General features: G+C 40.3%; 1 protein-coding gene across 4 annotated transcripts in view; it reads left to right on the forward strand.

Annotated features, from left to right (window-relative positions):
- akt3a (v-akt murine thymoma viral oncogene homolog 3a) overlaps positions 1 to 12,361 on the forward strand; it is a 484,690-nt gene that overhangs the window by 375,375 nt on the left and 96,954 nt on the right. For all 4 annotated transcript variants that reach the window (XM_072264837.1, XM_072264839.1, XM_072264838.1 and 1 more), the window contains one exon: positions 6,332 to 6,463. In XM_072264837.1, the coding sequence (XP_072120938.1) occupies positions 6,332 to 6,463 (132 nt within the window). The remainder of the gene's footprint in view (positions 1 to 6,331; positions 6,464 to 12,361) is intronic.

Below are 12,361 nucleotides of genomic sequence, written 5' to 3' on the forward strand. Positions count from 1 at the left end.
GAGGCCTGTGACATGTGGTGTTTTGCAATGATTGGTGCTGAATCCATTGTTGTTGATCATCTATATTAAGACTTGGACACAAATGTAGTTAGATTTGTGGATGACACCAAAATTAATGGTTAGCAGACAGTTAAAAAAGTCATGTAGGATCACAACATGATCATGATCAGCTGGAAAGTGGGCCAAGGAATGGCAGATGCGATGCGGACAATTGTGAAATATTGCATTTTTCAAGTTATTCTGGGGCACAAGAAATAGCAGGGCTCTGGAGAGTATTGGTGGACAAAATTTCCTGCAAGTATTAATAAGATGGGACAAGGTAATGAAGAAGGTCTTTGGCACACCTGCCTCTAATTATTCAGGGCATTAAGTAGAAGAGTTAGGATGTCTAAGAGTTCGGGTGTATTGGTCGTGTGGATAGCCAGACACTTTTCCCCAGGGCTGAAATGGCTAACACAAGGGGGCATAGTTTTAAGGTGCTTGGAAGTAGGTACAAGGGGGAAGTCAGTGGTAAGTTTTTCACACAGATGGTGGGGGTGTGGAATGTACTGCCAGCGAAGATGGGGGCTTTTAAGAGACTCTTAGCTAGGTACATGGAGCTTAGAAGAATAGAGGGAATTCTAGGCAGTTTCTAGAGTAGGTTACTTGGTCAGCACAACATTGTTAGTGCTTAGTGCGCATGTGCCGGTCATGCATGCTGCCTGGTACAGCCGTTCCGATCTATTCTTACTTTCTTCTTCTTACTTTTTAATTTTGTTATTTTTTGTATTTTTTTTCTCACGGTAACACGTCGAAGCTGCATCCTCTCTAACATGTTGGTAGAGAGAGTTTTATTTGGGTTTTCTTTAGCACTGGAAATGGTTACATCCCGACATGCGGGACAGAAGCAAGGTCGCATTGTGTATTCCACGGAACAGCAAATACCGGCCGGTTTAGCAGACAGAGCGGTGGACACCCCTGCTGAAATCCGGAGGAAAGCACACAGAGGATGCAGAGGGGGATCACAAAGCCAAGGAAAGAGGACCGGGTCGAGACAACAGAGACTTTTGGAGAAGAGGAGTTCGGTGGGTAATACCGTTCCGGCTGACCGGAAGTGCACTGAGAGCGGTAAGCGTAAAGGAGTTGGGTGCTTACTGATCTGGTTAACAATGGATGGTGCAATCCGGGGCATATTACGATCGAGGAACATGTTTGCAGACTGGATATTGAACTTTTTACTGTCGGACTTCGGCCACATTCCACCGTGATACAACACTTGGCGGCACGGGAGGCAGTTCCTGCCTGTGGCCATCGAACATGCAGCTCCTCCCGTGGAGGGTCAGACACCCTGAGCCAATTGATTGGTCCTGGACTTATTTTCCATCTGGCATAGTTTGCATTTTGTTGTTTGATTGTTGGAGGGTTTTGTATTGCCATATTTACGCTCTATTCTTGGTTGGTGCGGCTGTAACGAAACCAAATTTCCCTCGGGATTAATAAAGTATATCTATCTATCTATCTATCTGAAGGGCCTGTAAAGTGTCGTAGATTCTATGTTTTTATGTCTCTTTACAACTGTAGAAAATGTTGGTGAGACCACACTTGGAGTATTATGTGCTGTTCTGGTTGTGTGGCAAAAGAAGGATGTCATTAAGCTGGAAATTATGCAGAAAATATTCACGAGGATGTTACCAAGATTGGAGTGTTTTGAGTTAGGAGAGACTCAATTGGCTGGGATTTGTTTCCTGGTGTGAAGGAAGCTGAGGGGTGGACCTGATAAAGGCATGTAAAATCTTGAGGGCATTAGATAATGTTCATGTTCATAAGGTGAATGTTCATGGTCTTTTTCACAAAGTCCAAAACTATATGGCATAGGTGATTATGGAAGAATTTAAAGGGGACCTAAGGGGCAACATTTTTGCAAAAGGTTCAGGATATAAGGAACAACCTGCAGGAGGAAGTGATAAAAGTCGTGATATTTATGATGTTTAAAAGACATTCAGACATATGAAGAGAATAATTTGGAGGGATATAGGTTTAACATGGGCGAGTTGGGCAAAAAGGACTTGTTTCTTTGTTTTATAACTATAATCATGACTGGACTTGATGGTAAATAGGTCTCAGAGCAATGAAGGGCTTTCAAAGAAATTCAAGACGATCAGAATAAGTGTGTTTCCTCAAAGAAAAAGGTTGGGACTGTAAAATGTGAAGCCCTCAGATGACAAGGCGCTTAGAAGGTAGGGTGAAGTGTTTTCTGGTACATGGAAAATTTTGTTTGATTTGTAAGTGGGTCATGCTACTAGTGCAGAAAAGAAGTGGATGGGTTACTATTAGAGGGCGCAGTAAGGGAAGACAAACAGTGAAGCAATCTCCTGGTTATTCCCCTCTCAAGTAGGTATATCATTTCGATACTCCTAGACCAAGCGATTGTTTTGCGTAAGACCTATGACCTATCCGCAATTAACCTCCTGACTTCCTGGTTTCATGTTATTTATATATCCTTTATCATTCCCAAACTAATATATCAGTCCTTGGCCTTCTCCACTGGCAGAGTAAACACAAGCTAGAATAGTACCCTGTATTCCATCTGGGACATTTTACAACCGAATGATGTAAATGTTGAATTTTCCAACTTCAGATAATCCTCGCTCCCTGTGCTCACTTCTTTCCTCTTCTCATCTCCTCCTCCATATGGATCCATCTGCCTGTCATTCACTCAATACACGTGAAACAGCTAAACACTCCCACAGTCGATTTCTTCTGGTCCTCGTTCTTCACTTATGTGATACCACTTACTTAGATTTCAGCATTAGCAGCCTCTTGTTTTCAGGTGGTGCTTTCCAGCTTCCATCTCTACCTCTCTCCTTTCCATCCATCTGCACCCTTTTTCTTAAAACTTCTTTTTGCCCCTAGCAATTACCCACCAGCCACTGTCTTCTCATTCTTCTCACCTCCTTCCACATCTAGTTCCACCTGCCCATCCTGTCCCTGCTCACTTGGTTCACCCTTGACCTGGTAGCTTCTGCCGTGCTCAAACTCACTTTTTTATGCTATTTTCCCCCTACACTCTTGATCCTGACGCTGACCTAAAACAATGACTATCCCTACCTCTGGATGCTGCTTGATCTACTAAATTCCTCCATCAGTTTGTGTTCTGCTTAGATTCTAGCATTTGCAGTCTATTGTGTTTTCCTGCACCAAAGGAATCTAAATAAAGGATGTTTGGTATCTCAAACAGCATGAGCAGGGAAGGTGGAACACAACTATGACTTAGACATTATTTCTCTAGATTAATAGGATCATCTACAACTACTTGCATTATAATAACGTAAGACATGCTTATAAGGAAATTTGATAATCAGTGCAAACTCTTGATGTGGGGGCAAATATTATAAGAGCATAAGAACATAAGAAATAGGAGCACGAGTAGGCCATCCGGCCCATCGAGCCTGCCCCGCTATTCAATAAGATCATGGCTGATCTGTCTGTAAACTCAGCTCCATCTACCTGCCTTTTCCCCATAACCCTTAATTCCCTTACTATGTAAAAGCCTATCTAACTGTATCTTAAATATATTTTTAGTGAAGAAGCCTCAACTGCTTCCCTGGGCGGTGAGTTATGTTTTCATTCTGTATGATTGCTAGTGTTTTCAGTGTGGAAAAATAACCTAAGATATTTAAAATGAAATTTTAGAAATTAGATTACTCATAATCATATCTGTTTTAACAAAAAACTAGTTAAATAAGGAGAATTTTAAGAATGAGGGCGGTGAAAAAATTTGGGAAGACAAAGCCATCAAGCAATGAGATAAGTAGATGAAAATCAATAAAAACCTTAGATGCTGGGGAAAAAAAACAGATGAAGGAATGTGCTAAGTCAATGAACAGTTGCAAAAATATTAGTGTCCGCTGGAATCTGTCCATGTAAAACATTTCCATGACAACACAAAAGTATTGGAACTATTTCTTGCATTAGAAGGGAAAATTGTAGACCATGTTAGCATATATTGCCTTCACTGATGGACAAGATTGTGGGCATCTCCTCAACCCACTGTCATGAGTGCTATGGTATACCCATGATACTGTTAGTAAGGAGCTCAAGGGTTTTGACCTCATGTTGGTGCAAAAAAAAGACAAATTCCAAGTCATGGAGGGGAGTATGTTTCATACTACAGCCACCATGTGCCAGTCATTACGAGATTGAAGGCTTAATTTTGAGAATTAAGAGCTGGCCACTTTATTCTAAACCCTGTTGAGCTTTAATGCTACTGTTTGAGCTGCACTTATTAGGGGATATTTCTTGAGTTGTGATTTATGGATTGGGAAGATTTTAGAAAATTGGGTGGCAAGTCCAGGTTGTGAATTGTTTTTCTGTGAGGATTAGTTGGTCAACTTTGTGGTTTGATTAGAACATGTAATGTAATTGCAATCTAGAAAGCTTCAGTGAAAGCAAGTTGTTGTCACCTTTGAGCTAGGTTTTAGCTCATGCCAAGATATACTGTACATATTCAAAATAATATTGTGAATGACAAGGGTCTTTAATGAATATGAACCAATGTTCTAAAGGCCCATCTTAAATTGCACAGGAAAACCTGTCAGTGAATTGGCATGAGCAGTTGGTTAGGAGTATAAACTTCAGCGGGCCTCTGGGTAGGATGATCAGATGGTTGGAAATGGAACAGGAAAGAAGAATTTGGAATGAGAATCTGTTAATGACGTATGTAGCAGACATCCCACCCTACAAAAACTCATTCAGGGAGGTAGCACCACCATTTCAGGGAGGTAGTACCCCGCCGCCCCCGCAACCCCATATAGCCCCCCCACCCCCCGTCGACCTCCAAGGGTGTATGTAATACTTTGTTTAGTGATTTTGTCTAATCTGTGAACCAAGTTGCGTATATGCAGAAAATGTGACATTAAAATATGTACTTATGTTATCATGTTTATTCTATTACAACTTTAAACAAGTCTACAGGGAGTTTGGCCTATCGTAGGACATCAATAGCGTAGCTCCTTGGCAGCTAGCCACCTACTTTAAATCAGGGGTTAAACTAAAAGGTTGGCACGTAAATGTCGGCCCAGATCAGAGGTGACGCAATCTGCAATCGCCTCTGATCTGGGCCGACATTTACGTGCCGGGCACCACCTAATTAATTAGCTTGTTTATTTCGGCTTTTTTCTTAAAGATGTGCTGGGTGTGTTCCGGCCACCGCTGTATTCTTCGCAGCTCGGAGGTTGGGGACCGCTGAATTATAAGTCACTTATAAGTCAATAGCATCATAACATTTTAAGTAATGTTTGGATATTAAGCACACAGCGCATATTTTCCTCATATGAACATATAAAATCATTGTATCACACCAATATCACTGAATCAGTGGGAGCCCTGGGCTTGTTTCCCTGCAACAAGACGGTCCCATTGAGGGGTGATGGGAGACAGCGATACTCGAAGGGGGTTCCTTATATCCAGTCTATTCCGCAATTTTGTTTTCGTTGTATTCATTGCAGAAAACTCCGCTTCGCAGCGATATGATGTTGGAAATGGAAGCAACGTTTTCAGTGCTTTCGTGGCCATCTCAGGATCTTCAGCCTTGACTTTGATCCAGAATGCCGGCAGAGATGTTATGTCAAACATACCTTTCAGTCCACCATCATTTACAAGCTCGAGGAGTTGATCTTTTTCCCGTGCTGACATGGATGATTCACCGGGGACATTCACAAATGGGTCACAGACCCATTCCTTTGCATGTCTTGGGTCACTGATGACCTCACCTGCGTTAAAATTCAACAGTGTGTGACAGGGAATGAGGAAAGGTGCAGCTGACTCATATCGTTTCATATCACCAAATCATATTGTTTCCTCGCGGCCCGGTGGTTGGGGACCACTCCTAGCATGAAGAGAGACCGATCAGGATGCTCGCTCTCCCTCTCCCTCTTCCTCTCAAAATAATCGATTTCCATGATATTGTATATCATTTCTGGGCGTCAGGGAGCCGCTATCGATATGCGGGAGACTCCCGGAACTTCCGGGAGAGGTAGGATGTCTGATGTAGACACAAAGTATTCATATTTAAATATTTTGGTCATATTGAAAATATACTTTATAGAATGACTGATTTTAAAGGCATAGTATTTTTCTTAATGGATCTTCATTTAAGAATAAAAATGATAAACAGTGATTTTCCTGCCCTTGCTGGCATTCGATAGATTAATTACTCACTTCATGTTATTTAGAATGTAGTTCAGCCAATCAAGCTTTTCCTTTGAGGCAATTACTACTATCCATTGAATTCCAAATACCTTTTCTGGGGCAGTTCTATTTTGTTCACTATTTTCCCTCTTTTATTTTATAGACTATGAATGACTTTGATTATCTAAAACTACTGGGAAAGGGCACTTTTGGCAAAGTGATTTTAGTCAAGGAAAAGGCAACTGGGAAATATTATGCAATGAAGATTCTAAAGAAAGAAATTATTATTGCAAAGGTAGGTACAAATGGTTTTTGAAAAATTGGGAATATAAATATTCTTATTGTTGGAATTATAATGTGTCTGTTTTCAAGGAAAGAACAATATAGACAGTGAATGCTTTGAAAATGCTTTGTTTCTAATGTTTCATTGTCATAAATTGTCAAGGATGTCTAGTATTAGTATTTCTGTATTTTCCCTCCTAAGTTCTTAAACACAAGAAGACTCTCTAATTGTGCTATTATTATATAAATCATAGTTTTGGTCATGGAACATGAGATTAAGCTTAACTAACCATCTAACCATTCTGTCTAAGCAATAGACTATGCAAAATTTGAAACTTAAGCTTTAAGTGCATACATAGTGACCTGTGTGGGGAAATAAACTGTCTTGCCTTTGGCTAAATCCAATTTTGATTCATACTTTATTGCCCACTTGTATTGGTAGTCTTATGCTGTTGAGAAGAGAGTTAGAGGAAGCAACATAACTGCAAGTTTTCTCTCAGACATAGCATGAAAATCAAGTACTCGCCCATAACATCACAAAACAAATTACTTCCAACAAACCAATAAGATCCTCCAAAAGCTGGTCTTTATTGATATTGGTATTACAAACCCCATTCCCAGAAAAGTTGGGATATTTTCCAAAATGCAATAAAAACAAAAATCTGTGTTATGTTAATTCATGTGAACCTTTATTTAAATGACAAAAGTACAAAGAAAAGATTTTCAATAGTTTTACTGACCAACTTAATTGTATTTTGTTAACATACACAAATTTAGAATTTGATGGCTGCAACGCACTCAACAAAAGTTGGGACAGAGGCATGTTTACCATTGTGTTACATCGCCTTTCCTTTTAATAACACTTTTTAATCATTTTGGAACAGAGAATACTAATTGTAGTAGATTTGCAATTGGAACCGTTGTCCATTCTTGCTTGATATTAGACTTCAGCTGCTCAGCAGTCTCTCGTCTCCGTTGTCTGATTCTCCTCTTCATGATGCGCCATACATTTTCAATAGGAGATAGATCTGGACTGGCAGCAGGCCAGTCAAGCACACGCACTCTGTGTCTACAAAGCCACGCTGTTGTAGCCCGTGCAGAATGTGGTCTGGCATTGTCCTGCTGAAATAAGCATGGACGTCCCGGGAAGAGATAGCGCCTTGATGGCAATGTATGTCTCTCTAAAATCCTAATATACGCTTCAGAGTCAATGGTACCTTCACATACATGCAACTCACCCATGCCGTGGGCACTGATGCACCCCCATACCATCACAGATGCTGGCTTTTGCACCTTTCGCTGATAACAATCTGGATGGTCGTTTTCATCTTTGGCACGGAGAACTCAACGCCCGTTTTTTCCGAAAACTAGCTGAAATATGGACTCATCGACCACAGCACACGGTTCCACAGTCTTTCGGTCCATCTGAGATGAGCTCGGGCCCAGAGAACTCACTGGCGTTTCTGCATAGAGTTGATGTATGGCTTCCTCCTTGCGTAATACAGTTTCAAGTTGCATTTTTGGATGCAGCGACGGACTGTGTTGAGTGACAATGGTTTTCCGAAGTAATCCTGAGCCCAGGTGGCTATAATTGTCACAGTAGCATGACGGTTTCTTAGGCAGTGCCGCCTGAGGGCTCGAAGATCACGCGCATTCAACAGTGATTTCTGACCTTGCCCTTTACGCACTGAGATGTCTCTGAATTCTCTGAATCTTTTCACAATATTATGTACTGTAGATGTTGAAAGACCTAAATTCTCTGCAATCTTGCATTGAAATATGTTCCTTTTGAACTGACTAACAATTCTCTCACGAATTTTGGCACAAAGGGGTGAGCCACAACCCATCCTTGCTTGCAAAGCCTGAGCCTTTGATGGACGCTACTTTTATACCCAGTCATGATACCTCACCTGCTACCAATTAGCCTGCTTAATGTGGAGTCTTCCAGACCGGTGTTACTTGAATATTCTGTGCACTTTTCAATCTCATTTTAACTCTGTCCCAACTTTTGTTGAGTGTGTTGCAGCCATCAAATTCTAAATTTGTGTATATTTACAAAATACAATTAAGTTGGTCAGTAAAACTTTTGAAAATCTTTTCTTTGTACTTTTGTCAGTTAAATAAAGGTTCACGTGAATTAACATATCACAGATTTTTGTTTTTATTGCATTTTGGAAAATATCCCAATTTTTCTGGAAATGGGGTTTGTAGTTTATTATTATACTTGTAACAAGATGCACTGGAAAGCTTACTTGTACGCTGTTTTACAGATAATCATTAGACGGCACATTGAGCTAGAAAAAGGTAAAACAGTAACAATGCAGAATAATGTGTAAAACTACTAAAGCGTGCAGTGCAGATAAACAATAAACTAAGTTCATAGTAAGGTAGATTGCGTGGCCAAGAGTCCATCTTATAATGCAAGCGCCTGTTCAAAAGTCTGATGACAGTGATATAGAAGCAGTTCTTGAGCCTAGTGATACGTACTTTCAAGCTTTTGCATCTCCCACCTGATGGGAGAGGGGAGAAGAGAGAATGTCCAAGGGGGGTAGAGTCTTTGATTATGTTGGTTGCCTTACTGAGGCAGCAAGAAATATAGACAGAGTCAGTAGAGGGGAGGCTGGTTTCCATGATGTGCTGAGCTGTGTCCACAACTATCTGCAGCTCCTTGGAGCCACATGCAGTGCAGTTGCCATTCTAAGCCATTATGCATTCAGATAAAATGCCTGCTACAGTTCATTGATAAAAATTTGGTAAGGGTCAATGGTGATATGCCAAATTTCTTCAGCTTCTTGAGGAAATCGAGGTGTTGATGAGCTTTCTTGGCAATGACATTGACATAGTTGGACCAGGACAGGGTATTAGTGATATTCACACCTTGGAACTTGAAGCTCTCAACCTCTACACCATTGATGTAGACAGGAGCACATGGATTTCCCTCCCCCCCTCCCCTCCCCAATGTCAATGTCCAGCTCTTCTGCTTACATTGAGGGGAAGATTGCTGTCGTGAAACCATGTCACTAAGCTCTCTTTCTTGTACTGCAACTTATCGCTATTTGAAATGTGGCACATTATGGTAGTATCAACTTCAAACTTGTAGATGGAGTGGGAGTAGAATCTGGCCATGCATTCATGAGTGTCTGGGGGGAGAGTCGGGGGGCAGGGTACTGAGGATGCAACACTGTGAAGCACCGGTGTTTAGAATATTGGTGTTTAGAGTCCTTGATGTAGAAGAATAAGGGAAGAATAAACATTATAGAAATGTTTGAAATTATGAGGGGTGTACATAAATAAGGTGGATGTTAACAGACCCCATGGTACAGGAATCCAAATCTAGGGAGCACAGATCTGGGATGAGAGAGGCACCATTTAAAGAGACCTGGCAGACTCCCTTTTCGCACAGGAGGTATATGGAACAAACTACCAGAGGAAGTGGTTGAGGAAGGTACAATAATATAATTTTGAAAGCATTTGGACAGCGAAATGCAAGGGCACAGCTTAGAGGGACATGGGCAAGAAATTGAGACTAGCTAGGTGGGCACTGCGGCTGGCATAGGCTCGTTGGGCAGAAGTGCCTATAACTGTGCTATATTGTTCTATGACTCTATAGCCAGAAAGCTTTCATAGCCAGGGTTACATAATTTTTATTTTGTTATAGTATTACATAAAGTGAACAAAGGGGGTCAATTCTTGTCTTAAACGATTGAACTAGCTGTGTAGAATCCCTAACATGAGCCATAATTTATTTGATCTCCTAAGCACTATATGAAAAGCAATGGAACAAAAAAATGGTAGTTCTGAGTAAGAATTCTATGCAATTTGAGAGAATATCATGATCAAAGGTAACCATGCGAACCAACTTTTTTATAGCCACTGTTAAACATATTGTACTCAGTGTGCACTATGTTAAAGTGTAACTAATTTTTATCTACAATTCACTGTATAATGTAACGTGTAACATTTAACAAGCCTTGTTATCGACTCCTATAGAACATCAGAATCAGAGTGACACAGAATTCTGGCACCTTTATAATGAGCTAGAAATGTTCATTCTGTATAATTTTGTTTATAAACGCAAGCAAAAAGCACTTTTATCAATACTACAAAGTCTTCGAAACATATTCAAATATAAAAAAAGGGCAAGACCTTTAACAGTGTTGATGAGCAGAAGGATCTTAGGGTCCAAGTTCGTAGCTCCCTGAAAGTCATTATACAGATTGATAGGGTGGTTAAGAAGGCATATTGCATGCTGTAACAAGAGATTGGACAAACTTGGGTTGTTTTCTCTACAGAAGCAGAGGCTGAGGGGAGACCTGATAAAGGTTTATAAAATTATGAGCAGCATAATAGATGATATCTTTTTCCCAGGGTTGAAATGTCTAATACCAGAGGGCATGCATTTAAGGTGAGAGGGGATAAGTTCAAAATAAATATGAGGGGCAAGTTAGTTACGCAAAGCGTGCTGGGTGCCTGGAATGTGCTGCTTGGCATGGTGGGAGAGGCAGGTACATTAGGGACCTTTAAGACCCATTTAGAAAGGCACATGAATGTGAGGAAAATGGAACGATATGGACATTGTGCAGGCAGAAGGGATTAGTTGGCCGTTTGATTACTAATTTAATTGGTTCAGCGCAACGTTTTGGTCTGAGGGGTCTGTTCCTGTGCTGCACTGCACTGCTCTATGCTCTATTCTTTGCTGCTGCTGTGTAATTTGTTTGTAAGTTCATTTGCTTGTTTGTGGAAAGAACCCCTAATCAGACTTTAGTGCATATTTGCTGTATCATGTAATTGATCATGACTAGGGGTTAGGCTGGTATCAATTTATATTAACCTAAGCTTTGTGCTACACTTAATGTAGGAATTAACTCAGGAAGTAAAGATCTTGGGCCAAATAGATTTTCTATTATTTTTCCTGTCCCCACACTTTAACAGCTATTGATTTCATAAGATATATTTTAAATATGATAATTGCACAATGCATATATAATTGATGAATTAAATCTATCCTGGGAGGTGTCAATATTTGTTTTACATTAGCTTCATATGTGTATGTTCATTGCTGGAGATGGTTGATTGGTGTGTGAACCTAAAAGCTTCTGTACAGAGCTAAATGTTGGGTTTCCACCAAGAACTAAGGCAAATATAGCATCCTGTTGCTATAATGAAAGAAAATTATACACACCCATTCGATTAAAGAATTCAATCTTTTAAAAATGCTGCTTTATAGTTACAGCAGCATGTAACTATTTCACAGGCTTAATCAGGGTGGGAGAGAAAAGATGGATGGTGAGATTTTGAGAAGTTGCTGAGGAACAGTCAGTAATACAGCATGGGAAAAGGCCCTTTAGCCAAACTGGCCCATTCTGACTATGGTGTCTCATCCAAGCTTGTCCCATTTGGCCCATAATGTAAGGGTCCCACACCACCAGGTTCAGGAACAGTTATCACCCTACAACCATCATCCTCTTGACATGGTGAGGATAACTTCATTCTGAAATGATTACATAACCTACTCATATTCTCAGTATTATTTATGTTTTTATTTGTACAATTTGTCTTTATGCACATTGGTTGCCAGTCTTTATGTCTAGTTTTTCATAAATTCTATTGTATTTCAATTTTTCCCCTGTAAATGCCTGCAGGAAAATGAATCTTGAGGTAGTATATGGTAACCTATACAGTGCCTATAAAATATGTTCACCCCCCATGGAAGTTTTCATGTTCTATTGTTTTACAACATTGAATCACAGTGGATTTAATTTGGCTTTTTTGACGCTGATGAACAGAAAATGACTCTTGCATGCCTTTTACAAAATATAAAACGCAAAATAACTGATTGCATAAGTATTCACCTCCTTTAATATGACACACCAAATCATCGGGGGTGCAGCCAATTGGTTTTAGAAGTCAC

Source organism: Mobula birostris, chromosome 8 (assembly GCF_030028105.1).
Source record: "Mobula birostris isolate sMobBir1 chromosome 8, sMobBir1.hap1, whole genome shotgun sequence".
Taxonomy (NCBI): domain Eukaryota; kingdom Metazoa; phylum Chordata; class Chondrichthyes; order Myliobatiformes; family Myliobatidae; genus Mobula; species Mobula birostris.